Genomic DNA, 27,982 nt, shown 5'->3' with positions numbered 1-27,982 from the left:
AACCTTCCCTTTTTTTTCCTAAAACCACCTTTCCACCACAAACGTTCAGATCTTTCTTCCCATACCCCACTCCACCCACCACTTTTAATATTCCCAATCCCAAAACTTTCACCTTTATTTTCCGAGTACTTTTCCAACCAAAAAAAAAAAAATCCTTCCGCCCTTTTGTATCACACCCCCCTCGCCCTTCCCCCCCCCCCACCCCCATTATCCCCCCATTTTTTGCCCCCTTTCCCGGATCCAGAAGCTCCCAAACCTCCCCCTTCAAAACCCAGCGAACCAGCATCCCCCCCCCCCCCCCCCCCCGGCCCAGACCGTATCTGCGCCGCCCTCCCCACCAACCACCCCGCCCTATCCCAGATGTCCCTCTGCGAACGGACCAGCTTCATGATACACGCCACTCTTGGAATCCCCGTCGTCCCCGTCGTCCCCGTCGTCCCCCTTGGCCGGACCACACTCGTGGGTAGACTCAGACAAAAGTTCAACAGCACACCAACGGAACAGGACAAGACGAACGGAGAGCGGATGATGCCATACGCCCTCTTCCTAGCGACCCCTCAAGAGAGACAAAAAGACAATTGGAAGCAGTGCTTGTACAGGTCGCATCGTGCCGAGCAGGGTTATAAAGAAAAGTCGGCGCAAGAGTCGAAAAAGAACGAAGAGGAGCGGATGGAGTGCTTCAGGAAACAGGCCGAGCTGGAGGGGGAGAGAAGACAACAAGCGGAAGAAAATGTCGGGACTAGCGGTGGCAGCAGTAGCAGCAGTGGTAGCAGGGAGGTTGCCCGGGCTCGAAGTGGCGGAGGCTTTCAGGGGTCGTCTGGTCTTGCGATTTTTGGTTCTTGTCGAAAGGGCAGGACGCCAGGCCACGAATGGAAGGAAATACAGGTCCTGTTAGATCGTATTCCATGTCAATCATTTTCTTTCGTCGCACAAGTATGGTAGTCAAATATTAGGTACTGTCTTCGCTCTATTGGCCAAGCCATCTATTTGTCTATCCATCAGTCATCATGGTATCATCCCCACCTCCATATGCTCATGCGCGAACGCTTATAAACACCACATCTAGGCAGTGAAAGCCTTGATCTCGCCCTCCTTGATCTTGCCAGCACCGATGAGCCTCTCGGCCTCGGCCTTCCAGACACTCTTGATCTCATCAGCAACCTTCAGGCCGTTGAGCTTGCTAGCAAGAGCGGCAATCTCCTCAGGCTCAATCTTGCCCTGGATGAGCTCGACGTCACCGAGGACGGCATCGATAGTGGCAGGAGAAGCATCACCCTCGGCAAAGTAGTTGGCGTCCTTGACTGAGCCACGGAGAACGCGCTTGTTCTTCTTGACGGCGTTCTTGGCCGCTTCCTTGGCCTTCTTGTTGGCCTCACGGTCAGCCTTGGCTTTCTCCTCGGCCTCCTTAGCCGCCTTCTCAGCAGCCTCCTTGGCAGCCTTAGCATCCTCAGCAGCCTTCTTCTCAGCAGCCTCCCTCTCGAGACGCTTCTTGTTCTTGGCGGCATTGGCCTCCTGGCGGAAACGCTTGATGCGCTCGTCACCAGCAGAGCAGTCGTCGAGAAGCTTGCGGAGACGGGCGTTGTCCTCAGCCTTCTTCTTCTTGCGGGCGTTGGCGTTCTTGCGCTCGGTGTGGCGCTTTTGGTCACGGTTTTCGTTGTCATCGGGAACATCCTCGTCGAGGTACTCGAACGACCTCCAGGAGTCGAAGCTGTACCAGAAGTTGTAGAAGTTCTCGACCTCTTCCCTGGTGGACTTGTCGTCACCAAGCATGGGAACGGGGTGGATCTTGCTGAAGCGGGCCTCAGACTTGAAGACGTTGCCCCAGAGCTTGTAGAAGTTGCCCTTCTGCAGCTGCTTCTTGGTGGGGGGCTCGACATCGGCCTCCTCGTCGACGGAGTCGAACTGGCGGCGCTTGATGGGGTCGAGAAGAACCTCGGTGGCCTTCTGGATGCACTTGAAGAAGTTGTCGTCGTCGGTGCGACCGGCGGCGGCCTTCTTATCGGGGTGGTGCTTGAGGACCTTCTTGCGGTGGGCACGCTTGATCTGCTCCTCGGTAGCCTTCCAGCGGTACTTGGAGAGACCGAGAACCTTGTAGTGGTCTTGTTGCTATGTTGGAGAAAAATCGGGTTAGTGCCATTCTATTTTGACCACAGACAAGTGAACCACCAACCTTCCAGTCCTTGGCATCGCGGGCGAGCATCATAGGATCCTCGGGCTCGCTGATCTCGCTGTCCTCATCGTTCTCGACCTTCTTGGCCCTTTCTTGAGCCTGGATGCGGTCATCCTCGGAGAAGGTGCGCTTGTGGCGGGCACGGCGGGCATGGGCCAGGAAGTAGGGACCGACGGGCTCGAGGGTGCGCTGGGTGGCACCGCTGAGCTTGCCGACGGTCTTGATGTCCTTCTCGGCAGTCCAGCCCTCAGGGAGGGCGAGGAGAGGGGTTGGTACAACGATGGGAGTGGCCATTTTTGCGGTGTTTGGTTCTGCAAAAGCGACAGGCTGTTGGAGAGATCCAAAGTTGACTTGGGGTGGAGGGGCACTTTTTTTTTGGTGAACTTCTGGATTTTTTTTGGGCCGTTCACTTTGAAGACCCACCTTAAGTTCTGTGTGGCCAATCATATGCACTGGAAATGCAGGTCCACATCCCCATCAACCTCGTTGTTCCAGGCCATTCGGGTGTTTCCAATGGGCAGGCAATGTTGAAGCAGTTCTTGAACTTTTCGAACTGTTCCTCTTGTCCGAGTTGAGCAGCAACTGTCCTATATCACAATGGCCGCCATCCAGTCCTACAGAAACCTCTTGCGCGCCGCGAGGATTGCCTTTGAAGGTATGTCATGTCCATGGGTTTTTTGTACATGTGCGCCTAGCTAACAAGTCTATTTGTCAGGCGATACTCGAATGCTTACCGGTGCCCGCGAGTCGATTCGTAATGCCTTCCGGGACAAGGCCACCCTCCCTCCCTCGGACCCCTCGATCGAACCCGCTCTGAAGCATGCCGACGAGGTTGCCGCTTTCTTGAAGGCCAACGTTGTACAGGGTATCAAGCAGGAGGATAACACATACAGTAAATGCCTTTGCGACAACCCTCAAGTAAAAGAGTGGCGCTAACCACACCACATAGAGCTCCGGATTCACGAACACACTGAAAGAGGCGACAACGAGTCTATCAAGTTTGCAAACAAGAACCCAAGGGTTGGGGTCAAGTGCTGCTCTGAGATGTAGTGGAGGTTGATGTGTGGACAGGAACAAATGCGCAAAGATGTCGGCGTATTGGCGATTTTGTTTCGCCTTGTATTGAATAGCCGTCTATGATACCCCTCAGTGTACAACAACGTAACAATAGTATAACATGACATGATGCAGATGCAGTGGTGTATCTCCCGTACCCTAAACTATCCCGTGGCAATGATAGCCTCCCAAACGCCTTGCCGAAATCAGAAACACAAAAGACTTTTCCTCCCTAGTTACCAGCGAGACTAGCATATTGAACGTCATCCTGTCCTGGAGGTGGCGCAACAAGCAGTCCACCCTGGTCTTGACCATGAGCAGAGGAACCCTGCTCTTGACCACTTCCTCCTTCAATGGCTTTCGGGTTGGCCTTCCTCTTGGCCTCAGGGAAGGCAGATCGCCCATCGCGCAGCATCTGTCCACGCTCCTCCCTGTTCATATTTCCAATAGCCTTCGGGACGCTCCATCGGATTCGAAGAGGACAGCCGGCAATCACCGCGCGCCCCTTGCACTCAGCCGCTGCTTGCTCGGCTCCTTCGCGAGACTCGTAGTTGACAAAAGCGCAGTGGGTCATATGCGACACCACCAGGGATTTGATCTTTCCGAAGGACTTAAAAAAGTCCCGAATCTTATATTCGGGAAGGTCGTCCTCAATACCGGTTACGAAGAGCGACATGATGGTCGGATCCGAAGGTGGCATCCAGTCCTTGGGCCCAGGTGGAGGGGTATTCGCAGGGATTGGTCCCCTCTTCCCACCTCCTGGTCTCGCTCCCAGGGCAGCTGCCGCTCTTGAATCTCGTGTTCGGATCGGTCCAGCACCGCCAAGCCCGGCTCCAACGGCCGGATTTCCACCCGTCGCGCTCCCGCTCCCCGAAGGCCCCCCGGACACTGCGTTGCCCTCCGAATCCAACTCTTTCCCTTTCCTGAAGTAGGGCTTGCTCTGTGCCAGCCTCCTCAGCAGCTCTCTCGCTTTCTCATCGGTCTTCTCGTATGCCTCGATCCCTGCTCTCCCTTCCTGGATGGCCTGCTCGTTGTTTTGCGCAAAATATTCCCTGTTGATCTCGCTCTGGGGCCCCGGCGCGATGAGCTCGAGCGCCTTATCTCTGATGACGATAGGTAGGCCGAACTGTAAGTCCATGATGCAGCATTGGCAGGCGTTTTTGAGGCGGGCGCACGTCAGGCAGATATTGGTGCGCTTCTTGCGACCGTGGGCGCGGCCCTCGCCGGACCAGCTGAAGACGGTGAACGGTCTCGTACAGAGTTTGCATTCGGCGCCGTAGTCTTCTTTGAGCATCTTTACGTAGGGATTTGTAGGCAGGCAGTTTTCGCACACGGAGGGGAAGTCGGTGGACTCCCAACCAGAACGGTTCAGGTCTTGTTTGATTTGTGGTGGCATCTTGATCGGTCTCTTGCCGCTGTCGCACGTGTCGAGTGGTGTATTTTCACTGTATTTCGCAATGAGTATCGGGTATGGGGTATCGCGATGGCAAAGGGTGGAGAGTGAAAGGAGGTCGATGATAAATCTGCGCGACGTGGGGTGATGTGATGTTGCAGCAAAAACGCAAGCGATGACAAGGCTGATGAATAGACGTGATGTCGGGTTGTGGCTGGAAATTTGGCAGGGGTTCTGAGAATGCCGATAAAAGTCTTATCGGTGGCCACACATTGCGACAAGCTGTGGCTGAGGGCCGTGATCAAAGCTTTCTAACAGTTTCTTGGCAGCGTATTCGTATTCGCAAAACTCGCGAACCTCGACATCGCATGATGCACATTTCGCACTTCAATGTTCAATATCAACAAAGTATCTCGATAAACAAGATAACATGCTCTGGATGTTTCTTCTCACTCCCTTGCAGAACTTCGAAGCCTGTCGAAGCGAGGAAGATGTTCTAGGAAGCACGTCAATGCTTTACCGCTTCTTGTGATACCTCTACCAACTGACAGCAACCGTTGCTAGGCGAGAGCCATACCGCCTCCAGCTGCATACCGCATAGCATAGCTGTCAGTCAAGACACCAATGCGTATTCGCTGGCCACGCATTGCTAGTCTGATATGTCAATATGTCCACCAGAAGTTCCAAACTCCACAGAATTATCATAGTCGCTGTTGTATGCCTTTACACCCGAGTACGGGTGCGAATAAGGGGGTCGAGTTTCCTGAGCACATGTAATTGATCAGAGGGTTGTTGTGCTTGGCTCACAGCAGAACAACTTCCAAATTGTTGCCGTATTCGGCATTAGTGCATCCATTGACCAATGATATGGCGTTTTCGAGTTCTCCCGCTGCTTGTTCCTGGATCCGATGGATCTTGCTGTGGGGCTTCAGTGGCAGCTACCGCCCCTCCAGCGCGCCGGGAGATTGCTGGCCTGTCGACCCCATGTGCTCTTTTCAATAAGGGGCCGTGAAACTTTTTCCCTACATAAATTAGAGGCCTGCCCACCGCTACATCATCCCGTTGTCCCTGTCTCTGCGCATCTTCCTTCTCCCTGTCTGCTTCTTCCAACAGTACTCGGTTTAATTATTCTATTCACTCCCTTCTAATTCAACATTCAACATGGTTTCCGCCAACCAAATCGCCCTCGAGAAGGAGGACCACAAGCGCGATGCCGAGTTCATGAAGGCCATGCACGGCAAGTCCACCGAGGCCAAGGGTGGTTTCGCTGCCATGCTTTCCAAGGACACCGAGGCCAACAAGGTCGCCGTTGACGAGTACTTCAAGCATTTCGACAACAAGACCGCCGAGAACGAGACCGATGCCGACAGAGAGGTGGGTCCCATCAGCTGTTCACCTTGCGCTCCAGACGCGTACTGACCATACCCCTATCCAGGCCCGCACCAAGGAGTACGCGACTCTGACCAGACACTACTACAACCTGGCCACCGATTTGTATGAGTATGGCTGGGGCCAGTCCTTCCACTTCTGCCGCTACTCTCTCGGCGAGAGCTTCTACCAGGCCATTGCTCGTCACGAGCACTACCTCGCCATGAAGATCGGCATCCAGGCCGGTGACAAGGTTCTGGATGTTGGTTGCGGTATTGGTGGTCCCGCCAGAGAGATCGCCAAGTTCACCGACTGCCACATCACCGGTCTCAACAACAACGACTACCAGATTGAGCGCGCCACCCGGTACGCCGTCAAGGAGGGTCTCTCTGGCCAGCTCAAATATGTCAAGGGTGATTTCATGGTACGTCAAGGCTCCGGAGTCGCGTTTACCTGGCAACGGTGCTAACTCGTATCAGCAAATGTCTTTCCCTGACAACTCCTTCGATGCCGTTTACGCCATCGAGGCCACCGTCCACGCCCCCAAGCTTGTTGGCGTCTATAGCGAAATCTACAGAGTGCTCAAGCCCGGCGGCAAGTTCGGTGTGTACGAGTGGTTGATGACCGACAAGTACGACAACAACAACCTCGAGCACAGGGATATCCGTCTCGCCATCGAGGAGGGTGACGGTATCTCCAACATGGTCACCATCTCCGAGGGTATCCAGGCCATGAAGGATGCTGGCTTCAACCTCCTCCACCACGAGGATCTTGCCAAGCGTGACGACCCTATCCCATGGTACTGGGGTATTGCTGGTGAGACCAAGTACATGCAGTCGTACTTTGATCTCTTCACCGTCCTCCGCATGACCAAGGCCGGTCGCCGTGCCGTGCACGTCTTCACCGGCTTCTTGGAGATGGTCGGTCTTGCGCCCAAGGGTACCAAGAAGACGGCCGATGCCCTCGCCAAGGGTGCGGATGGTCTCGTCGCCGGTGCCAAGAAGGACCTCTTCACCCCAATGTACCTCATGATCGGCCAGAAGCCCCTCAACTAAAAAGATACCCTCGCATGAAGATCTCGACACACGACTGGATGACCTAGGGCCGCGTAATGATGCGGATGAAAAGGATGGGAAACGGCCCTCTGGATTGGAGATATAGAAAATCTGTAATTGCTTATAATAGTCACCGAGTATGGGAGGTTGTCATCTAGGGTTCTGACAGCACCCGGCTTGGCTCGGCATTCGTTGTATATATAATACCATTTGATTTGTTTGAACCCAAGCCACCTTCGTCCTTTGCATCTTGTACTTTTGACTTGTCAGCATTTTCTCGGTCGAACTTTGCATCGAAGCTCTCCGTTGCGGGTCCTGCGGTCACTGCATTTCAGATCTGGGTACCCAATCCCACGCTGCTTGGCCGGTCGCTGTAACACCCAGGTAAGCCCCGAAAAAAAAAGGATATCGCGGCGGGCGTGAATGCACACCGGATGCCCGGGAGGGAGGACTCCGGTGTCGTTCCCAACGTTACCGAACCGCTCCGCATCAATGCAAATACCAACATGTCAGTATTCCCAATTTATATGTGCTTTCGGAGTTATCAATCTCATCATGATAAGTGTTTGAACACCCCACTGGGCATCAGCTTCTGTGGACCCCTGGGAGCTGTCAAGTGGAAGGTTTGGCGTGGGTTTGGCCGGCCAAGCTCCCGAGCGCGGACCAGAACAGGGACAGGGATTCAGCTCACTAAGCCGATCCTGAGCTAGCGCGTAATTTGTCGTTGGGGTTCAACGCTCCAGAGTCCGACTGAGCTGTCCCAAGCTTCCATCGATTAGGTGAAAGGACAAAAAAATTCCCTCTGGCGCTGACCTTCACTTCACCTCTTGCATCACCACTTTTCCCTCCTCCTCCGGACCTCGCGGATCTTGCACTCGTTTGTGCCTCAACCTCTTCCGAGCGGGCCCTTCGACATCGAGCGAGCTCAGCACTCAAAGCCCGCCCTCCCCTCCTGCGACTTAGTGCCCCTGTGGATTCTCTTTTTTTCCCCATCAAAAAATAAGTCATGTCGCGTTATCTCCGACCAGCGGCTCGCCTTGCTGCCACGGCGAGGACCTCCGCCCTCCGTCCGGCCACCGCATCGCCATTCCTCTCCAGGGCCGCCGTCATCCCCGGCGTACAAAGACGGACATATGCCGACGCCTCCGGCGTCAAGGAGTACACAGTCCGCGATGCCCTGAACGAGGCGCTTGCCGAGGAGCTCGAGCAGAACGACAAGGTCTTCATCCTGGGCGAGGAGGTTGCCCAGTATAATGGCGCATACAAGGTCACCAAGAACCTCCTGGACCGCTTCGGCGAGAAGCGTGTCATCGACACACCCATCACCGAGTCCGGCTTCGCCGGTCTGGCCATCGGTGCCGCCCTGAGCGGTCTGCACCCAGTTGTAAGTGCCTCACATTGCAGCAGCATCCCGCATCCCGCCTTTGCACCGCATCCCCCCACCACAAGCGCGCATCACCGTCACTGCACCACACCACCACCACCACCACAGCTTGTCAAAAAATGTCAATGCCAAACTCAATTAGCCCTACTACATACGCTAACAATGCCTTCTTCAATGTCTAGTGCGAGTTCATGACCTGGAACTTCGCCATGCAGGCCATCGACCAAATCGTCAACTCGGCCGCCAAGACCCTCTACATGTCGGGCGGCATCCAGCCCTGCAACATCACCTTCCGCGGACCCAACGGTTTTGCCGCCGGCGTCGGCGCCCAGCACTCCCAGGACTTCTCTGCTTGGTACGGGTCCATCCCCGGTCTCAAGGTCGTCTCCCCCTGGTCCGCCGAAGACGCCAAGGGCCTCCTCAAAGCTGCCATCCGCGACCCCAACCCCGTCGTCGTCCTCGAGAACGAGCTCATGTACGGCCAGTCCTTCCCCATGTCGGCCGAGGCTCAAAAGGACGACTTTGTCATCCCCTTTGGCAAGGCCAAGATTGAGCGCTCCGGCAAGGATTTGACTCTGGTCACCCTCTCCCGCTGCGTCGGGCAGTCCCTTGTTGCGGCTGAGAACCTTAAGAAGAAGTACGGTGTTGATGTCGAGGTTATCAACCTCCGGTCGATCAAGCCTCTTGATATCGAGACGATCATCAAGTCGCTCAAGAAGACGCACCGTCTGATGGCCGTCGAGTCTGGCTTCCCTGCTTTTGGCGTCAGTGCTGAGATTTTGGCGTTGACGATGGAGTATGGATTTGACTACTTGGACGCCCCCGCCGCCAGAGTCACTGGTGCTGATGTGCCCACGCCGTATGCCCAGGGCCTGGAGGAGATGAGTTTCCCTACTGAGGGGACGATTGAGCAGCAGGCCGTTAAGCTTCTTCGCCTTTAAATCGATCCCTCGGATACAATTTTTTTAGAATAGGGGAGGACACGATAGGTGTAAGTGGCTAATTGCAAGGGTGACTAAGGGGCGGGATGGTCGGAACAGGTACAGGAAACACACACAGCAAACCAGGAATGCAAAAAAGCCATGAAGATTTTAGAGTTTTCTCTCCAAAGTTTTGCGTTCTCCTTTTTTCTTGTCTTTGGTTCTTTCTTGTTTGCTTCCCCATCATACATAACGGACGGTCTCGTTGGATTCATTGGTTTGGTGTGAAAGGAAACTGGTGAAATAATCGGCGAAATAGACAGGCTTTTTCCCTCTGGGGGAAAAAAAAAGAAATGTTTATTTTTATGTTTGTACATGTGCTCAGTATTTTGTTTTTGTTTTGGATCATGTTGAATGTGTTCACGCCTTGATGCCCATGCCAGTCACAAAGAATGCTATTCAACGCAACGTCGAAGTATATACATAGAACCCATCATCAAAACATCTCTCCAAGAATTGAATCTCTATAATCCCCTCCCCAAAATGGCTCTCATTGTTCCCAGTTACCATGTCATACATATCTATCATTGATCTGGCTTTCGTGGGGAATATCTCCTCCCCTCCTTCCCTTTCCCTTGAGCGAGAGTGAACAAAAAGAGTAACAAATAGCCATCCAACTAACCACCACCCCTCTCGGCCAAAATTACAAGACATACTACTCAACAGAAAAATAACATGAATGAGAAAACCCTCTAGCCGAACTTGAAACCGTTGCTACAAGGTCCCCTTGCCGCAGAGGCACCCTTCTTCGCGTTATCCTCCTTAAAAGTGATCACGTTCGCCTGACCCCTCGGGCACTTGTCCTTATCCTTTGCCTCGTCGAAAATGCCCTCCTTGAGAGAAAAAAGCGTGCAGGGTGTGAAGTCGATGCCGGTATGTAACCAGCCGGCACAATTCGAAGCTTTGAAGCAAGCATTGCAGCAGAGTTCCGCCGTGGTGGCAGAATCAAATCCTTGCTCCCAGTTCGTCGTACCATCGACTTGGATGCTGTAGATGCCGACGTCTTTGAGAAATGAATCCGAGTCTTTGCAAAAGTTGTCGAGATTCTGTGACTCCCCAGTGTCAGCTTTTTGAAAGGCAGATGTTCCTGAAGAGATGAGTACTTACTGTTGGGCTTGGTCGAGCTGGTGATGATGATGATGTCGTTGAAGACGATGTTGAGGCGCCACTGCTTGTGCTGTTGGCAGCGCCAGAGGTCGACTGAGTACCACTGAGAACACCATGTTAGCAGGTCGAACAAATAATGCAACCCGAGAAACTGTTTGCTTACGCTGTCCCGGTGAGAACACCCATCGCTCCCAGAATCGCAAGAACAACCGCAAGGATGCCGAGAACAGTAACGGTGGCGATGAGCCATTGAAGATGGGTGAGCTTTCTGTACCAGGGTTTCTCGTAGGGCGGTACCCAGACCGCTTCCCTCATGACGGATCCCTTAGACCCGACAGTGTCGGGACGATGATGTGAAATATTCCCCTGGTAATCCATGCTGGCACTGGTATCTTGAGTGCCGTCGAGACTCTCAGGTCTTGGCCCCGCTCTGGTCGTTGCTCCAATTCCCCCCGTAACTCCGGCCGTTCCTGCTTCTAGCGCACCGGGGTCGTCGTTCTTGGTACCAGGGTTGTGAACGATAAACTCTGGAAGCGGATTGGACCAAGTTTCGGCGTACTGGTAATCTTGACCGTAGGCTTTGAACTCTTTCCGAGGCGGCGGTGGTGGCGGCGGTGGTGGCGGCGGTGATCTGGTTATGGGCGAGTCTAAGATGTCTGAGACAGGTCGGTCTCCTCGGCCAGGACTTCCTGAGGGTGATGGGATCATGTTATTTGGATTCCAAGTGGTGACTGGTTCGTTGGTCAGTTGGCAAGTCTTGCGTCCATATATCAGACGGGTATGATGAGGTGCGAGTGTACAAGCCAGGAGGGGGAGGGGGTCATCGGCGTGCAGATCGATAATAGTGAGTTACAGAAAGTCGAGCAACATGATGAAACTGACCGGGAAGGTAGTTACGCGGGAGATTTGGGGGGTGAAGAAGATCGGGCAGGGAAATGGGTCCACTTACTTTGTGTGTGCTGTTCGGGTGGCCGCTGACGAGAGGCACTGGTGACACAGGGAACTGACAGCAGTCTCTAATGCAAGCAGAAGTGAGGCAGTCTTGGTGAGGAGGGCGAAATCGAGATGATGCAGGAGACTTGCAGCTACCCGCGCTGCAGAGGAGATATCGTCAACCTGGCTTGGTTGTGAGTGAAAAGAACTGGTTCCGGAAGACGTTTAAGTTGGCGACAAAATCAGATGAAAAGTTCCTGGATGAAACAAGATCCCCCAGCCGCTGGCAAATAGATCTCGTCGACAGAGAAGCCAGACCGCCAGACTTGAAAAGACGGGCAGGTGGCGGGTGTGTACTGTCTTGGTTGTGAGACGCTTCGTTGCACCGGCCGTATGGCAACTTGTTGAGATGGTAATACCCTCGGCAGCACCCAGTAGCCTTGAAAGACCAGGGGTACAATAACAGAAGCAGAGTGACTGGGTCTTGAAGAAGGCGCTCCTCGGGATGTCTCCCGAACGGTTGTGTCATGGTGGTGCAAACAGGTGATGAATCCCAAACCCATTATTCTGTGCCAATTGACAGGGACGTCGCAGACAAACGCGCGCCTTGGCCGGGCATTCCGTACCTACAAAGCTCCGCCATCTTGGGGACGTCATACCCGGTGGCCTCAAGATCAGGGGGAAGGAACGAAGGAGCAACATTCCAACTGATGGTAGGAAGGAGCAGTTGGCTGGGCGGAATGTCAACACGAACCCTGCACGTGGAGAACACTTAAACGAGCTCGTGTAAGCCACGTCAGCTCCAACACGAGACAATTCGATGAATTCAACTTGTAATAGATCTATCTTGATAGAACTCGAAAGGTTCACGAAGTACCAAAAACCAAGTGATGCAAGTTGAGAGTTCTTCAAGATACGGCCCCGGGCTTCATGGTCGAAAAAAGGTTGCATGATCGCCCTGATTGACATACTACCCTTGGAACATGGAAACTCTTGTCTTTCTCTGAAACGTTGACAATCCCATCCTGAATCTAGGGCAGGTTACCCTTCCATCAATTTCACATGACAGCTGACACTTTTCGACAGAACTTGTGCATATTGGCAAGAGACATTCCCTTCAAATACCTCCAACCGCAGATCAACATCAATTCGACCATCCTAAGCCAACAGCCCACCAGAATCCGTCTCCGCCGCCGCTCCAGTCACGTTGCTGTCATTCATCAACCACAGATACGCCTCCGCAACATCTTCGCCCTTGGCGGGCACCCCCGTGAGCGTTGATTTGGCGACAGCTTTGGCCGTGGATGCCTTCTGCTCTTCCGTCCAGAGTTCTGTCTCGACATAGCCAGGTCGAACCACATTCGCCCTGATTGGCGCGAGATCAACAGCGAGCGCCTTGGCCAAAGTGGAGAGTCCGCCGCCATAATTACTCATCAGGGTCCACCCTTTCGCCGGCTTCTTTGTCGCAGAGCCGCTGGTGATGGTGATGCTGGAAGTGTTCTCCTTGGGCAGGTATCGAGATGCGACTTTACCAAGGATGATGGGAAGGACGAGGCGCATGTGAAATGCTGTGAGGACGGCCACCACCGACATGGTGGATGGTACCGTGGGTAGACTCGGCTTTCTTGAACAGGACATCAAGGTCGTCTTCCACCTTGGTTGGGTTGGAGAGGTCAGCGGGGAAGCCGACAATCGTGTCTGTTTGGGAGGGGTAGTCTGATTTCAGACGAGAAACGGCAGCATCAACTTTGGTCTGAGAAGAGGAGGAAATGGTGACCTTGGCTCCAGAAGCGAGAGAACCATCTGCCACGGCATAACCTATGCCTGAACTTCCTCCAAGGATGAGAACATGCTTGTTCTGGAGCTTGTTGTAAGCAGAAGGGGCCATTATGGAGAGCAGAAAGAGAATTCTGAAGGCAAGGTGAAGATGTGGATGTGAGATTGCCGAATTCTGCGCCTTGTTTCGAGCGTTTTATACCGTCAATTCATCAGGTATCTCATTTGTAGGCATGAGCAGTTGCGCTGACTGGAAAGTTGTTGATAAGTCCGGGACAAAAGCATACCCGACTTATCAGCGATACACCCTCACATCTCGAAATAGTCGGCAAACTTGCTGAGGTGAGGTAGATATGGCAACCAAACCGATGCTCCTAGAGTACAGTGTCAGCCCGGAGGAGCTTGTTTGGTCGACATCAGAGACTGATCTGGACATTAGAGTCTAAAAGCCGGCAACCCGATTCAGGACAAGCATTGGCATCAGACACCTGCATAGGTTGTGTTAGCTATATGTGTAGAAAGAACATTGACTAAAGATGCAGTGCTTCCCGCCGGCAGGCCCACCGAAACTGGGTCTGCCGAGTGCCCCGCTTTTGAGGCCCCCACACCTCCGCCGCGGGTGCCAAGCCAAATCCCGGCGAACTTGAACGGACGTCAAGCCGGCCCCGCTGGGCTCCTTCCACTCAACGGTTTTTTTCGCAAATATTTTCAAGGGTTGCCGCCCACCCCTCCGATCAACAACTCACCGTGGCTTGCTTGCCAAGAATCGATAATCAATTCTTGCGGGAGATAACAAGCCCCGCCAGAAGTCGTCTTTTTTTTTCTCTCTTGGCTTTCACCTCCTCAGAGCTGTTGAAGCATCAGCTTGATCTCACTCACCTCTATTCAAAACCAGAACAACTCACGACGAGAATTTGACCGTCTGTTGTTTTGCCCCTTGCCCCTCCAACATCTCACCGAATAACACATGTGCTTTTCCCGCTCCAAAGCGCCCCTCGACTTTCTCAGCTTCTCGACGCACTGGTTGATGCGTCGAGCCAAACATCAGTAACTTCACGGCAGGCGACTTTGAGTCTTTGCGCTTGCTCGAGGGGACGTAAGAAAGACTTATTCAGAGAAGATATACACTCTCTCTGCGTAATCTAAATTTAACTACACATATCAGACAGCCAAACCTTCAAGTGGAAGAGTACTACTACTTTTCTAGAACAAACAAGAGATTAAGACAAGATCATCATGTCTGAGAACAACAACGACAACAACGCCACCATTCACACGGCCGTCGAGCCTGTCATGGCCAAGACAGACGGCACCGGTGACTACGGGACAACCGCCCATGCCACCACCACCAGAATCAGTGTCGAGGGCCACACAACTGATAGCGACTCCGAGTCCGCCGCCGTGGCCGCTGGCCTCAAGCACCTCGAAAACCAGGAGGTCAAGTGGTACTCCTACCTCTTGACCGTCGACTTCTGGGCCATCATCGCTCTGGGTCAAATCCTGGCGCTGTGCATCACCGGCTCCAACACCTTCACCTCGTTCCTGAGCTCCGTCAACACCATCATCCCCGCCTTCCAGACCCTCTTCAACTACGCCCTGCTGACGATTGTCTACCTCCCATACACCATCTACAAGCATGGCTGGGCCAAATACCGCTCCATCCTGTGGCGCGACGGCTGGAAGTACTTCATCCTGTCGTTCTTTGACGTCCAGGGAAATTACTTCACTGTTTTGGCATACGAGTACACCAATATCCTGTCTGCCCAGCTCCTCAATTTCTGGGCCATCGTCTGCGTGGTCATCCTGTCATTTTTCTTCCTCAAGGTCAGATACAGACCCGTTCAAATCGCCGGTATCCTCATCTGCTGCGGCGGCATGGGTGTCCTCCTCGCCAGCGATCACATCAACGGCACCAACGGCGGCAACGGCAAGGACATGATCAAGGGCGATCTTTTTGGTCTGCTGGGGGCGACGCTCTACGGCATTACGAATGTCTACGAGGAGTGGTTTGTTTCCAAAAGGCCAATGTACGAGGTTCTTTCGTTCCTGGGCATTTTCGGGGTGTGCATCAACGGGGTGCAGGCGGCTATTTTTGATCGGAGCAGCTTTGCGGGCGCGACGTGGAACGGGGATGTGGCGGGGTGGTTGGTGGGTTATACGTTTTGCTTGTTCATTTTCTACTCGCTCGTTCCGCTGATCTTGCGGATGGGGAGTGCGGCGATTTTTGATGTGAACCTGCTGACGGCCAACTTTTGGGGTGTGATTATCGGGACGAGGGTGTTTGGGTATACCATTCACTGGATGTACCCGATTGCGTTTGTGTTGATCATCTTTGGGATGGTGGTGTACTTTTTGGCGGGGACGATTTTGGGGGATTCGAAGAAACCGTGGTTGGGGGATAACCAGAAGGATGGCGTGGCTGGGCTGGGGACGGCCAAGTTGAAGGCGTTGAATGAGGCGAGGAGGAAGGGGTTGGCGAGGGAGGAGGAGGTTGCTGGGGAGGCTTAGGGGGGTTGTGGACGGATGATGGAGAAGGGGGACGTTCGGGGGGAGCTGTGTGCACATACGGAGGGGTAATGTTGCACATGTTGCCAGCGCATCTCGGTGCTGCTGATGTATATTCTCTTCGTTTGAGCTCCTCGTGGAACTCTTGGCTGTTCTTACTCAGGGGTTCAAGATTCACAGAAAAGGGGCTGTCGAAGGGGTGTAAGTGCCAGGGTTAGGGTATAAATGATTGGCAAACGGGCAATCCGCCTCCAGTATCTATTGCGCATTAATAAACCCCGCTTATTCCTTTCACCTTGAGCTGTTACTCACGTGCAGATCCCAATGCGAACCGTTCGGGAATTACACGTTACCCATCACTGCTGTCCCTTTACACTCATCCTAACTCACTCACTCCATACCTACCCACAGCCCTCCACTTAAGAGGACCAGATCAACACCCCCTCACCACACCCATTACTATCATCCCCCAAACAAAACAACAATGTCAACAACAACCGCCCCCCACAAACTCTACTTTGGCTACGGCTCCAACCTCTGGCTGGACCAAATGTCCCGCCGCTGCCCCTCCTCCCCTTACCTAGGGATAGGACGTCTCCGCCAGCACAAATGGTTCATCAACTCGCGCGGCTACGCCAACATCGCCCACGTCCCGACACCCTCGCCCCCTTCTGAAGTCTGGGGTTTGATCTACGCCCTCACACCCGAAGACGAAGAGATGCTGGACATCAACGAGGGAGTCCCCTACGCCTATGAGAAGAGTGAACTAACAATCGAGATTTGGGAACGGGATGGGGACAAACAGGGAAAGGGGGAGGAGAGGGAGGCGTTAGTTTACATTGACTTTGAGAGGGACAAGGGGGGGTTTAAACCGAGGGAGGAGTATATTGTTAGGATGAACAGGGGGATTGATGATGCGCTGAGGGAGGGGGTGCCGAGCAGTTATGTGGAGGGGGTGTTGAGGGGGTATATCCCTGCCGAGGAGCAAGACGAAGAGGTTGAGAAGCTTGCTGAACGGCAGGCGGGTGGGTTTAAAGATGAGAGCGGGGTTATACCGGCGAGGGTGGCGGCTGAGGCGGTGGGGTCGGGGGTTGATCTCGTCAGCAATGTGAAAGGCGTTGGGGAGGTTTTGGATGGGAAGGAATAGTGAGTGATGGTTGGTGAAAAAGGAAGGGTGTAGGAAAGGGAGTAGCAAAACAAAAAGATGTTTTGCCCACTATCAGAATCGAACTGATGACCTTGTCATTGTCCTTGTGTGTTGAAGACAAGGTGGGTTTGGCTTTTTACTAGTGACACGCTCTACCACTGAGCCAAGCGGGCTGGGTTTGGGAGGTTAAGTGTGTGTCGGGGGTGTGGATGAGCACTTATGAGGCACGATGTGGACAGGAAATAGAGATGGCGTTAACAACCTCGACGTGCTCCAGGGACGCTACCGACGCCGCATTCACCACATTGAAGCATAAACCACACAACGTTTTGAATGTCAGTTCCCCTGTCCGCATTCCTGATCTGGCCCCATCACACGCTGTGGACAAATACAGAGACTGCGATATCTTCGAAGGCGTATTGACTGTCTTTTGAACCTTTCGACTTTTGCCGTGGTTGTTATGCGTAGCTGAACTTAACCATCGGTTCTCGCTTTTCTCACACGGTCACTTCCAGATCGCCCAGCCACTGCCGCATGGCTGAAAGCAGGACCTAAGGAGTAAGGAAGGAGAGAAAGAAAGAGCTCCTCAGCACCAGGTCTTAATTCCTGCTTCCTCCTCTTCCCACAATTGTAACAACAACAACAACATCATCATCATCATCATCATCATCATCATCATCACTCCCATCATTCCCATCATTCTCTTTTGGCTACTCACTCAATATCACTCTGCAGTATGAGCGGTGCTTCGAGCTCTAAATCCAGATATGCCTTCAGGCTCCGCCATCAGACTCCCTACCTCTCATGGTACCAGCACTCAACCCAAGCCACGCACGTCTACGAAATGCTTAACTACTTACCCAAGAACACACTCCAAATATTGGAAATAGGCTGCGGCATGGGCGCCGTCACGGACTGTTTAGCACAACACATCAAGTCTCGAAATGGTCACATTGACGCTCTCGATCCCGCACCTGACTCGTATGTGTGCTCGCTGGAGCGGTACGTGCAAGATACCGAAAACTTCTACCCCTCTCCGTGGACTCTGGGTGATCATCAGCACGCCGTGTCTCAACGGAATCCCAACACGGTCACCTTCCACAATGCGGACGCGATCAAGTTCCTCGACGACGGAGACGACAAGGACAAGAAGTGGGATGTGGCGGTGTTTTTCCATTCCGTCTGGTACTTGGACTCGGTGGACGTCCTGAAGAACACACTTGAGAAGTTGAAGGGGAGGGTGAAGAGGGTTTTTGTTGTCGAGCATGCGCTACGTGCCACGAACAAGTATGCACGGTCGCATGTGTTCGCCGCGCTTGCGATGGCTGCAGTTGGGGAGGAGAGGCAGAAGAAGGGCGTGGACACCAGGGGCCACGTGACGTTTTTGGGCACTCCTCCAAAGATAAAAAAGGCCATGGAGGAGACCGGGTGGGCGTTGGAAAAGGAGGCGGAGACGGTGCCGGATGGAGAGTTGATCGATGGAGTTGTCGATGTCACATGGGCTCGTTCAACCCAATTTAGGGAGCAGTTCAATGAGCTGGGACTGCAAGGCACCAAGAAGGAGGGTTTGGTGCAGGCTCTGCTGAACGCGGCTACTCAAGAGCTGGTTCTCGATGATAGGCGGAGGATGAGCCGGTGCGGTGATGACACTATTCCCCACGCCTGTGCCATGGATGTTTGGGTGGCGAATTTTGTGTTGGAGAAAGAGGAAGAGAAGTAGTTGGAAGTCTGAGAACTGGAATAGTTGGTCTATAGCGAAGCCTCAGTTGTGTCTTAATTTCACAGTCTCGCTCCACCTCTCCTATCTTGGAGCCATGCCAAGTTGCGACAGAACATTGTGTCAAGGGCTTAAAGTATCATTGATATGGCTTCAAAGAGAGTGAGTACACCTACAGAGATAGGTATGAGGTCTTTAAAGAAAAGAAACAGACCCTTACATCTATATTAATAACCAGGCCTCTGAAGACAGTCAAAAGGCCTTACTCTTTTTGAATAGGTCTTAAAATGTAACCAATAAGCGTGAGAATATAACGAAGAGATGTTTGAATAATGGTTGAAGGTATTACAAGATAAGGTAGTTAGGGAATAAGCATGTGTTAAATACAACTACTAGGCGTCAAGAGACAAATTTCATGTGAATTTGACGATTAAGCCTTCGAATATAGCCCATAAGCCTTTTAAAGGAGGTAATCTCTATCATTTTATTCACGACGTGGTACCCAACACTGAAACCGACCTGTCTCACCAAACCCTAACCCACACCGAACACAAGTTCTTCCAGTCCGCCGTTATCCTCGTTCAAACTCCTGCATATTCCCTTGTTTATTTCCACCTCAAAATCTCCGATACCTGCAAAGTGATATTCTGTTGGTTCATCTCCAAACCCTGCCAGGGCTGATACTTTACTCTTCCAGGGCATTCGACACCGTCACACCTTGTCAATGCAAGGGCGTGGTAGACTGCCTAGACTTGCTTTCTTATCTCAATGCCACAGGTCCCTGTACGCATCGCTTTCAGTGAATAAAAACCGGCTTGCAGCCATCTCAAACATCACATCAATATCTCATCACAACTTACCCACCTACCACTTCCAGATCTGCTCTTTCAGGGTATCAGCCTACAGAATGGTCACTCCCCCCTCATCCTCCCCTCCATCAACTCACTAACACCCCTCTTTGCAGTCCACCCCACCACCACCAACCCAACTCCTCTTCCACCACAACGCCTCCCTCGCAACCCACACAACAACCCTCCTCACCATCACCCCCTTTTCCTCCCTCCCCGCCCCTGACCAATCCCTCTTCAAATCCCCCCCAACCAACGCCTTCGTCCTCACCTTCCCCTCAACAATCTTCCACCCGCAGGGAGGTGGCCAGCCCTCAGACGAAGGCCACATAACCCTCACCTCACCCCCCTCGGTAGCCTTCTCCGTCATCTCCGCCCGCCATTCAATCACCAACCCCTCACAAGTCCTCCACCTAGGCTTTTTTGCCCCTTCTGTCCCCCCACCTGATGAACAGCCACTATTCACCCCAGGAGACCAAATCACCCAAACCATCAACGCCAACCTAAGAAACTACCACTCCCGCCTCCACACAGCCGGTCACGTCCTCGGCTCCGCAGTCCGGCACCTCCTCGAGTCCCAAATCGAAGACTTTGACGAGCTAAAGGCTTCGCATTTCCCAGACTCGGCAGCGTGTGAGTTTAGGGGGTTGATAGACTCTAAATGGAAGGAGCCGATCCAGGAGAAAGTCAATGAGCTTTTGGCCGCGAAGATGCCGGTTGAGGTTGAGTGGTGGGATGAGGAGGATTTCAGACGGGAGGGGTTGGAGAGGTTGATACCCCGGGGGAAAAATGGGGAGCTGGTAAAGCCGGAGAACACGGACGGGGGGAGGTGGAGGGTTGTGAGGATTGTTGGGGCGGAGGTGTATCCCTGTGGGGGGACTCATGTGGAAAGGACGGACCTGTGCGGGGAGGTGAGGGTGAGGAAGGTGGGGAGGGGGAAGGGGTGTTCGAGGGTTGGGTATGGGGTTGTTCCGGGGTTGGAGGGGTGAGGATGGGCGTGGTGGTGGTCTGGTGGCGTGATGCTAGGGGGTTGGTGTTCTGCAAAGCCCGGAGCGGGACCGGGAGGCGGGCCGCTCCGTTGTTGGTATGTGAACCGAGGTTCGGTGAGATTCTTGCCCGGCCGGCAAGACCAACCATCTCATCTGGTTTGAGTCAATATCTACCTATCTGCCTCGGGCGTTCACATTTAGACTGGAGAAAATTTCAGCTCTTGACAGGAACCATCTGTGTCACCTTGGCCCCCAAAGTTCCAACCCCCCACCAGACGAACACGAGCTGTTTGCTGGCCATTGTCATACTTGCCTGATATGGAAACCGGGAGACCGGAGACATTTGCGTGTCGTATTGCTCTGTTGACAGTTGCCGCCGCTTCCTTGATTGGTGTTTTACGGAGATCATGTAGATCAAACACCATCTCGGGCATCGACCATGGACTTCGATGCCATGTGGCTGTTGTATACCCACGTTCAGGGCACAGTAGGTTGACTGACGAGGTCGTGCTGCCCCGACAACTGGTATGACTGGGACGCAGTAGCATAGGTGTTCATGTGTCCCAGTTCCGGATGAGTTGGCTATGCGATCCCGAAGCATAGATACATCTAGAAGCACACGGGAAGCTTCGTGGTTGATGCCCATCACGATTCAAGATTTGCAATACCAGAGCAAAGCTCATACATGCCAGATATAGAGCCGACCACGCGACCACGCGACCACGCGACCACGCCGGTCCTCGGCCTTTGAGGCAAGTGTAACTGATCCATTTCGATATGATGCCAAAAGTCAACAACGTCAAAGCGGTCCGTATCGACGACCTAGCCAATAGGCATGTGACACTGCGGGGTTGCTGCAGAAGAGTTCCAAGTCCTTGTTTGACGGCGTGCAGAGAACCATCTGCACGGAAGCTTTTGGAAGGCAGCCAGGCTGACTGTGCAAGAATGGCCTTCCGCTCTCGGGGAGCGTGGCCGATGAGGCCCAAACCAGACCGTCTAAACGCCGAAGAAACCGTGACCTGGCCGTCCCCCCGTTGGTGATATGAGCGAAATAGCAGTAAAGGACGGCATGCTGAGTGGCCAGACCCGGTCGATTCCGTAACGGTATTGGGCGAGCTTGGGGGGAAATATATGCTGTGCCTGTCTGGTGATGTCTTAAGTATTCCATGGCGGCATTGTCTGAGAACGGTGTAGAAATGTCTCTCGTCTTCCCCGAAGCTACACCCCACGCTTATCCTCAACATCTTGGAGCGGGCAGTTACGATGAATCCCACAACGGGACTCGGGCCTATAGTTGGCGCGTTAAATGGAGCGGTGGGTCGTCAAACCATTTCATGACATTGGTCAATAGAACGTGATGACTTTCTATGGCCGTGATGCACATGTCGTGCGACGGATGCGAGTGATGCATTCCCCCCTCACACCATCTGTTTGCCTGGGCGACTGTGAACTTGGCGCATATTGGCCACAGCCATCGTTTCCTGGATAATTGTCAGCAAAGCTTGCTGAGTTTCTAAAAAACCGCCGCGTACAGCGCGCCTTGGGAGAAATTCAAATCGGCCCGCTAGGGATTCTCGGGATTCTTCTACGTAACATAGCAGTTCATACAGACGATTTCTGCCTGGTCGGTTTGTGGTGAGGAAGTTGAAGTTTGTTGGGAGTCATGTCAGCAGTGGCTGTGTGGTCGTTCTACAAATGTCTGCCTCCAGAGGTTAGATACCTGATGTCAAAGATCCCAACACAGCAGCTCCTTCGGACAAGCTCCCAGTACCATTGGCAAACCAGGCCACAGGAGATTCCGGCGAGCTTAGTCAGTCCCGGCTTTGGGAAGCTCAAGTGTTAATATGAAGTTGCAGCTGTCAACTGATAGATTTTAAGTTGCTGTTGTGGAAGGCGGTTATTGTTTGAGCCCATTGCCATTTTTATCAAATATCAAGCCTAGCCAGTCCATAGTGCAGAGGACTACTGCAGAGATGTACCGGGTAAGAAAGCTTCCGGACAGGCTGTACATGTCGATAGGGCTTCCAAAGTCTGTCAATCCGATGCCGCTCTGTATAGCATTCCAAATGAAGTTGAAGTTAGGGAAAGCTGGCGGGTCGATCTTGTCCGAACTCTGAACTACCCCTCACTCAACCCCACACTTTTCCATGAAAGTCGGCATAAAAAAAGTCCACATGCCGCTGTCTGAAGCTTTCGAAACGCCTTTGCAACGTAACGCCGATGCAGAGCAGAGCAGAGCAGAGACAGACTGAATATGGCTCCGGTACAGAACCCGAAGAAGCCGAAAACAATAACAAAAAGGCCCGGATACAGACTGGCGAAGAGACAGACATAATATAGGAGACAAGAAGGTAGCAGTACCAGGCCCCTATAATCATACCCGATTACCAAGATCCAAACAGACCCCTGCGGAGGCGCTAGGGAGCCATTCCTAGTGTAGGGTCCGCAACGTTCACCACTCTGCTGGGAACTCCTTCCCGAGAGTGGGAACGAGAACAGTGGGAAGTGTTGAAGACGGGGACCATATGACACCGCATTTCGCAATCGCGCCCGGACTATTTATTAGGTAATTGGGACATTTTAGATTGTAGAACATCAAGGCATCGCAAGAGATGGGGACTTCGACGATTGATACCGGCTGTCATGTTGTCAGCGCTCATCGTGTTGCGAAGCCAGATCGTCCATTGGCTCATGGTTTGGGACAGCAAGTTCTTCTTCAACAAAGTTCTTCAAAAGCTCTTCCCGGACGGCATCGACCGCCGGCTTCCCCTATTCGCGGTGCGGCCTTCCCTTTTCGGGGACTGAAGCAGTGACGCTATCACGGGGAGGTATCGGGTGCCCACCTTGGTTTGTGCCGAACCCGCTTGGCCAAGGTCCCGGGTTCATTGGAGTTGATGCGTCTCTCGATTTCTCAAATCAGCCTCGGCGTGCCAATGACGGACCTTCTTGACACTTTGTTGCAACAGCCTTTGTGTCACCTCTCGGTTCACATGCAATTAGGCTTGTGGGAGCAGGAGATGATTGGGGGCCCATTCAAGCAGAAGAAAGAAAGAAAGAGTGCGCAGTGCCCAAGGTTGATATCAAAGTAGAAAAGAGAGGCGAACGGCGGATGCTCTTCTCGGCAGATCTCAGATGGGAGAACCTTGAAGATTCGATGGATTGGAATTCGGTTGCAAAAGCGTGCAAACCTTCCGAGAGCCACCGAGGCCAGTCCCATGGATTCGACCCCCATCACGAAAAGCTCGGTATGTGACCATGGTTACAACTGATAGACATTGCCGATGTTTCGCTCATGAAAACTGGCGTGACTTTCTCATCGTCGTCATTTCCGTTCTCCGTTATCGCGTTTCGATGGTGGAAGCCTTTCCCAGGCCACCCTGGACATCGGGACATCGTTAGCGTTCTTCTGCAGAAAGTGACAACCAGCGTGTGGCGCCCCTCCAGCTTTCATCCCAAAGGATACTCTCCAAAGTAGTTTCCAGTTTGTTGGTTGAGCAGTCAGTCCTGTAAGGCAGGGCAGATTTTGCTGAAGAAGGCAGTGGCCTGGGCTAGCTTTAGGTGGTGGATGACATGACATGTAAGGTACCTTGTTAGGTGACATGCTACATACAGACCTTTGAGCTGCCTGACCATCCCAGCAGGCAGCTTGCAGAACTGCGGAATCATTCCTATTCCTTCTGCTTGATGACTGCTTCTCAAGCAAACTACCTACCTATTGATATAAAATACTCTGAAAAGGGGGATAATCACTGGACAAGGCCCCTGCCACCCACGTCAGGCCGATCGACCCACGTCCCGCTGTCCTTTGCGCCGGGGCCCAAGAACCTCCATCTCCCCGGTCTTTTCATCCTAACGCAACCCTCCACTCTCAGCCAGCGACTAAAATTACCTGGCGCGTTGGGGTGCGTGCGACCTTTTTTTTTCTCTTTCCCTCTCCTCCTCCTCTTCGGGGCTCTGTTGAGTGTTGTTGCCACTTGCCAACAGTTTTGAATCACACCGGGACCTTTCAGCGAAAGGTGCGAGTTGACTTTTTTTTCCTCTGGTGAGTGCCTTGTGTTGTCTGTGTTGTGTTTGTCGAGTCGACTTGTCATGCGGTGAGGAGAGGTGGGTGGGTTATTCCTACCTGCCTTACCTTGGGATTGGGCTGAGCTGGCGGGCGGCCTGAGGCGTTGTGTGTGTGTCTCCACGCTGTCTGGCTCTGTGTGGTGTCTGATCACTCAACTGGTCACCGGTTGCGAGTGTCTGGTTGTACGGCAAAGGCCGTCAGTCGAAAGAGGAAGCGACCGTCGGTCGGGGGCGGCAATCGAATTTTTCTCACCCTGACGGCTCGACAGCTGCGCAAGTCGCGCTTCACCTTCTCCTTGACGAAGGAACAACGCCCGAAGCTTCTTTTTTTTTTATGTGTGTGTGTGTGTGTTTGGCTGCTGGGGCACTCGTGTACTTTTTTGGAACTCGTCGCCCGCCTCCCGAACCTTGTTTCTTGGTTTCTTGATTGTTTACACGGTCTTGCGAAATATTAATCTCTGACTGACACTGACTGGAAAACCGTTGCAGAGTCAATCCCTGATCGGACTCCGTCACTTTCTCTCCGGCTTGTTTTGCTGCGACCTTTGGGCCCAGAACCTCTGATCAAAACACCATCTCGACACCATGGCGGCATACTACGAGAATTCGCAATCGCAATGGCCTCCCGCTCCTCCTCCTCAGGTCGGTGGCGGCTGGGATCACCAGACCCCTCCTCCCGCGCGGTCCGGTATGTCGCTCACCCTTTTGGGCTTCGATTGTTAATAGACGTCGTTCCTTTTGCTGATAACACAACTCCCATGCAGGTGCTAGTTCGGTCATCCCCCGCGAGGAGCCTGCGGCGTTTTCCCACCAGCTCGAGGGTATGTTTGAAACCTGCACTTTTCTACCGCCGATTTATACTTTACCATCACGAATACATCCGAACCCAACCCATCCAACAAGAACAACATGCTGTTGTGGCTGGAAACGGTGGAATGTTTGATGGAAAATAGGGGCTTGGGGCAATATCCACTGACATTGATGCTGTGCAGAGGTTGACCGTGCCATCGACAACCTGCTCAAGAGCGGGAAGATGTATGGAGCGCCTGGCGTGGGTGGTCGTCGTGAGTTTGTTCCTCCTAACATGATTGCTGCACCCAGGAGATACCCAGGCTTCGGTGAGTATAGTCTGGGGCTGGCCGGGCCAGTGCTGATGAGCCCCGACCCACTGACATTTGAATCATCCAGATCCCCGTGCTCCCGGCGGTGGCCCCGGATCCCGTCCCCACTCCGTGGCCGACTTTGGTGATGTCCGCGGGGGTCCTCCTCACCAGAACCCGACCAACCTGCAGAACTTCTACGCATCGCAGCGGCACCAGACCTCGCGCGGCTCGAACGAGGCGGAGCAGATGATGCAGGCCAAGAGGAGAATGGCTGCTCAGCGGGAGCGTGAGCTTCGTAATTACCATCAGGAGCAGCAATACAACCGGAGTAGGCCGCCCTCTTCTGTATAGCATCAGAAACCTTCCTACCATATCACACCAAAGACAAAACAAAAAAAAAATCAGAAAAAAACAAAATAGAAGCGCTTGGCACCTTTTTTGGGGCTTCATCCGCTTCTGTCCCCAAACTGTGTTGTGCCACAAGTGCGGTTCGACGCCACATGGTCCTGTGCTTCCTAAACTGTGTATACGAGGATGTTTTGGGGCGGATCTCCCTGTCTACACTTATTTTTCCTAACTGTTCCTTCCCGGCAAGATCCATTTTGGGAGACTATAAGCTAACGCCAACTTTTCCTCTAGCTGCCATCGTCGATCCTGCTGGGTTTAACAAGCCCGACCGCACCTTGAGCCCAAACAGCCTGCCTGAGGAAGAGCGCCGGAAGCTTATTGCTCAACAACGCCAGGCACTGTACGGCGAGGGTGAATTTCCTGGTGGCCCCCCTCCTCCCCAGGCTCGCGGCTTCTATGGCGGGGGTCCCATGTATGATTCTGGCCGTGCTTCTTTGGGCCAGATTGATCCCAGCGCCCAGGGTCCTTTGGAGGGCGGACAGGGACTTGCATCTGCCGGAGGCAACGACCAGGCACGCGCCAACAGCAACTCGAGCCCTCAGTCGAACCCCGGCGGTGGAGGAAAGGGTATGTACGACGCCCCTCTGGCTCAGCAAACGACTCGCACCAGCGCTTCTTCTCCCGGAGGGTCCCCGCCTCGCCAGGCCTCTCAGGGCGGCAAGCCCGGCCAGGGGTCTGTTGCTCCCATTGGGACTCGCCCTTCGGTGAGCGGCGGATCGCCGTCGAACCCGGTTTTGAACAAACGGTCGACGACTCCGTTGCCTTCGCCTTTGAGCCAAGGTTACAGTGTTGGGGGTGCTGAGGATAACGGGGCGGCCCTTGCTCCTGCCTCGGCCACGGCTGAGACTGCTGGGAATGTTGGGCTGGGCGGCTGGGGTGGCGGTCGTGGTGGTTGGGGCAATAGCAAGCCCCAGGCTAGCGTCTGGGGTTAATCAGGTGGTGGAAGATTTTTTACCATACAAACTGCCCTGCAACCAACACAACATTTAGGTTTTTCTGATGGAGTCAGTCTAGGCGGGGATTTTTGTGCAGCTATACACGCACAGCGACAACAACAACAACAACTACAACAACAATAACGCAGGACGGCGGATTGGGGGTACGATCATGAGGCGCTTTTTCGCTGGTCAAATGGGTTTTAAAAAAGGTGGAGATCAAGACATTTGGTGTTTTATGGTACTTGGCGTGGGGCAATTGGGCATTGTTATATGGGGAATCTGGCGGGAGTCGCGTCAAGGGTTACTTTTTGGGTTGCACAGCAAACATCAAGGGGGGGTGGTTGATGGATGGGTTTTGGTGGAAGGCTGATTGTGGGGTTTTGAAGGTGGGGGAAAACAAAAAAGAGGAGGAAATTGGGATTTTTGTTTCTGTTTTGTTTTGTTGCGTTTTCTGCATTGCTGGTGTGTTGGTGGTTGGTTCGGTTTGGGTGGGTGGGGGGAGGGGGGGGTAGGTATTTGGAAGGGTGTTAAGAGGAGGACGGAACAAGAACAAATGCACATGGGGGGATTGGGGGTCGGGATTGGTGGGAGGTTAAGGCGGTGGTGTTATTCTTGGGATTTGTTTTTCCTAGTCTTGAGGGAAAGTGGGGGGTTATTACATCTTTTATTTTTGCTTTTGCATGGAGGGTAAAGACATGCCTGAGGGGAAAAACAAAAACTTATCTACTTTGTTATTATCATAGTTGGCTTCGAGAGAATTGCAAGCGGGTTTGTTTTTGAGTGTGGCTTTTGGTGTTGTTTGTGGTGAGGTTGTGTGGAGGAGGTTGAAGGGATAGTGGGCAGTGAGTGGTGGAGGGTGAGAAAAGGGTGGGTGGTGTATCTGTGAGCAGAATGTCGACCCGGACTCGCATAGGATCTATCGAGGTGGCACTTCTGCATTGAGATTCGCATCGGCCTACGCATCATGGATTTTTAACCGATCCAAGTAACTGACAGAGACAGCGGTGTCCTCGATCAGGGGACCGAGATTGCACTCCCAC

The 27,982-nt window shown here is 53.2% G+C and overlaps 13 protein-coding genes across 13 annotated transcripts, besides 1 other annotated feature; 9 read left to right on the top strand and 4 right to left on the bottom strand.

Annotated features, from left to right (window-relative positions):
- Nucleotides 1-1,062: 1,062 nt before the first annotated feature.
- On the bottom strand, nucleotides 1,063-2,464 carry PODANS_1_15840 (uncharacterized protein; the record flags this gene model as incomplete). The annotated part of the gene is made up of 2 exons (XM_001906988.1): nucleotides 1,063-2,106; nucleotides 2,171-2,464. The coding sequence occupies 2 exons, from the start codon at nucleotides 2,462-2,464 to the stop codon at nucleotides 1,063-1,065; spliced, it is 1,338 nt and encodes a 445-aa protein (XP_001907023.1).
- A 432-nt stretch (nucleotides 2,465-2,896) lies between these two features.
- Nucleotides 2,897-3,220, top strand: PODANS_1_15830 (uncharacterized protein; the record flags this gene model as incomplete). The annotated part of the gene is made up of 2 exons (XM_001906987.1): nucleotides 2,897-3,062; nucleotides 3,120-3,220. 2 exons carry the CDS (start codon nucleotides 2,897-2,899, stop codon nucleotides 3,218-3,220), a joined length of 267 nt encoding a protein of 88 aa, XP_001907022.1.
- Nucleotides 3,221-3,458: 238 nt separating this feature from the next.
- On the bottom strand, nucleotides 3,459-4,622 carry PODANS_1_15820 (uncharacterized protein; the record flags this gene model as incomplete). The annotated part of the gene is made up of 1 exon (XM_001906986.1): nucleotides 3,459-4,622. The coding sequence occupies one exon, from the start codon at nucleotides 4,620-4,622 to the stop codon at nucleotides 3,459-3,461; it is 1,164 nt and encodes a 387-aa protein (XP_001907021.1).
- Nucleotides 4,623-5,780: 1,158 nt separating this feature from the next.
- On the top strand, nucleotides 5,781-7,042 carry PODANS_1_15810 (uncharacterized protein; the record flags this gene model as incomplete). Its single annotated transcript, XM_001906985.1, has 3 exons — nucleotides 5,781-5,993; nucleotides 6,055-6,411; nucleotides 6,467-7,042. The coding sequence occupies 3 exons, from the start codon at nucleotides 5,781-5,783 to the stop codon at nucleotides 7,040-7,042; spliced, it is 1,146 nt and encodes a 381-aa protein (XP_001907020.1).
- A 1,006-nt stretch (nucleotides 7,043-8,048) lies between these two features.
- PODANS_1_15800 (uncharacterized protein) lies at nucleotides 8,049-9,367 on the top strand (the record flags this gene model as incomplete). Its single annotated transcript, XM_001906984.1, has 2 exons — nucleotides 8,049-8,426; nucleotides 8,609-9,367. 2 exons carry the CDS (start codon nucleotides 8,049-8,051, stop codon nucleotides 9,365-9,367), a joined length of 1,137 nt encoding a protein of 378 aa, XP_001907019.1.
- Nucleotides 9,368-10,098: 731 nt separating this feature from the next.
- On the bottom strand, nucleotides 10,099-11,221 carry PODANS_1_15790 (uncharacterized protein; the record flags this gene model as incomplete). Its single annotated transcript, XM_001906983.1, has 3 exons — nucleotides 10,099-10,458; nucleotides 10,514-10,616; nucleotides 10,677-11,221. 3 exons carry the CDS (start codon nucleotides 11,219-11,221, stop codon nucleotides 10,099-10,101), a joined length of 1,008 nt encoding a protein of 335 aa, XP_001907018.1.
- Nucleotides 11,222-12,604: 1,383 nt separating this feature from the next.
- On the bottom strand, nucleotides 12,605-13,334 carry PODANS_1_15785 (uncharacterized protein; the record flags this gene model as incomplete). Its single annotated transcript, XM_001906982.1, has 2 exons — nucleotides 12,605-12,972; nucleotides 13,052-13,334. The coding sequence occupies 2 exons, from the start codon at nucleotides 13,332-13,334 to the stop codon at nucleotides 12,605-12,607; spliced, it is 651 nt and encodes a 216-aa protein (XP_001907017.1).
- Nucleotides 13,335-14,233: 899 nt separating this feature from the next.
- PODANS_1_15780 (uncharacterized protein) lies at nucleotides 14,234-15,730 on the top strand (the record flags this gene model as incomplete). The annotated part of the gene is made up of 2 exons (XM_001906981.1): nucleotides 14,234-14,359; nucleotides 14,510-15,730. Coding segments are annotated over 2 exons (1,347 nt in total), but the record flags the coding sequence as incomplete, so codon positions are not given.
- Nucleotides 15,731-16,211: 481 nt separating this feature from the next.
- On the top strand, nucleotides 16,212-16,874 carry PODANS_1_15770 (uncharacterized protein; the record flags this gene model as incomplete). The annotated part of the gene is made up of 1 exon (XM_001906980.1): nucleotides 16,212-16,874. The coding sequence occupies one exon, from the start codon at nucleotides 16,212-16,214 to the stop codon at nucleotides 16,872-16,874; it is 663 nt and encodes a 220-aa protein (XP_001907015.1).
- Nucleotides 16,875-16,937: 63 nt separating this feature from the next.
- Nucleotides 16,938-17,047, bottom strand: a tRNA (tRNA-Thr).
- Nucleotides 17,048-17,610: 563 nt separating this feature from the next.
- On the top strand, nucleotides 17,611-18,594 carry PODANS_1_15760 (uncharacterized protein; the record flags this gene model as incomplete). Its single annotated transcript, XM_001906979.1, has 1 exon — nucleotides 17,611-18,594. The coding sequence occupies one exon, from the start codon at nucleotides 17,611-17,613 to the stop codon at nucleotides 18,592-18,594; it is 984 nt and encodes a 327-aa protein (XP_001907014.1).
- A 961-nt stretch (nucleotides 18,595-19,555) lies between these two features.
- On the top strand, nucleotides 19,556-20,428 carry PODANS_1_15750 (uncharacterized protein; the record flags this gene model as incomplete). The annotated part of the gene is made up of 1 exon (XM_001906978.1): nucleotides 19,556-20,428. A coding segment is annotated over one exon (873 nt), but the record flags the coding sequence as incomplete, so codon positions are not given.
- Nucleotides 20,429-25,078: 4,650 nt separating this feature from the next.
- PODANS_1_15740 (uncharacterized protein) lies at nucleotides 25,079-25,947 on the top strand (the record flags this gene model as incomplete). The annotated part of the gene is made up of 4 exons (XM_001906977.1): nucleotides 25,079-25,181; nucleotides 25,258-25,314; nucleotides 25,486-25,611; nucleotides 25,682-25,947. 4 exons carry the CDS (start codon nucleotides 25,079-25,081, stop codon nucleotides 25,945-25,947), a joined length of 552 nt encoding a protein of 183 aa, XP_001907012.1.
- Nucleotides 25,948-26,096: 149 nt separating this feature from the next.
- On the top strand, nucleotides 26,097-26,936 carry PODANS_1_15730 (uncharacterized protein; the record flags this gene model as incomplete). The annotated part of the gene is made up of 1 exon (XM_001906976.1): nucleotides 26,097-26,936. The coding sequence occupies one exon, from the start codon at nucleotides 26,097-26,099 to the stop codon at nucleotides 26,934-26,936; it is 840 nt and encodes a 279-aa protein (XP_001907011.1).
- Between the last annotated feature and the right edge of the window lie 1,046 nt (nucleotides 26,937-27,982).

The sequence above is a fragment of the Podospora anserina genome, chromosome 1 (genome assembly GCF_000226545.1).
Source record: "Podospora anserina S mat+ genomic DNA chromosome 1, supercontig 4".
NCBI lineage: Eukaryota > Fungi > Ascomycota > Sordariomycetes > Sordariales > Podosporaceae > Podospora > Podospora anserina.
This window is presented reverse-complemented; position numbering and strand designations above follow the sequence as displayed.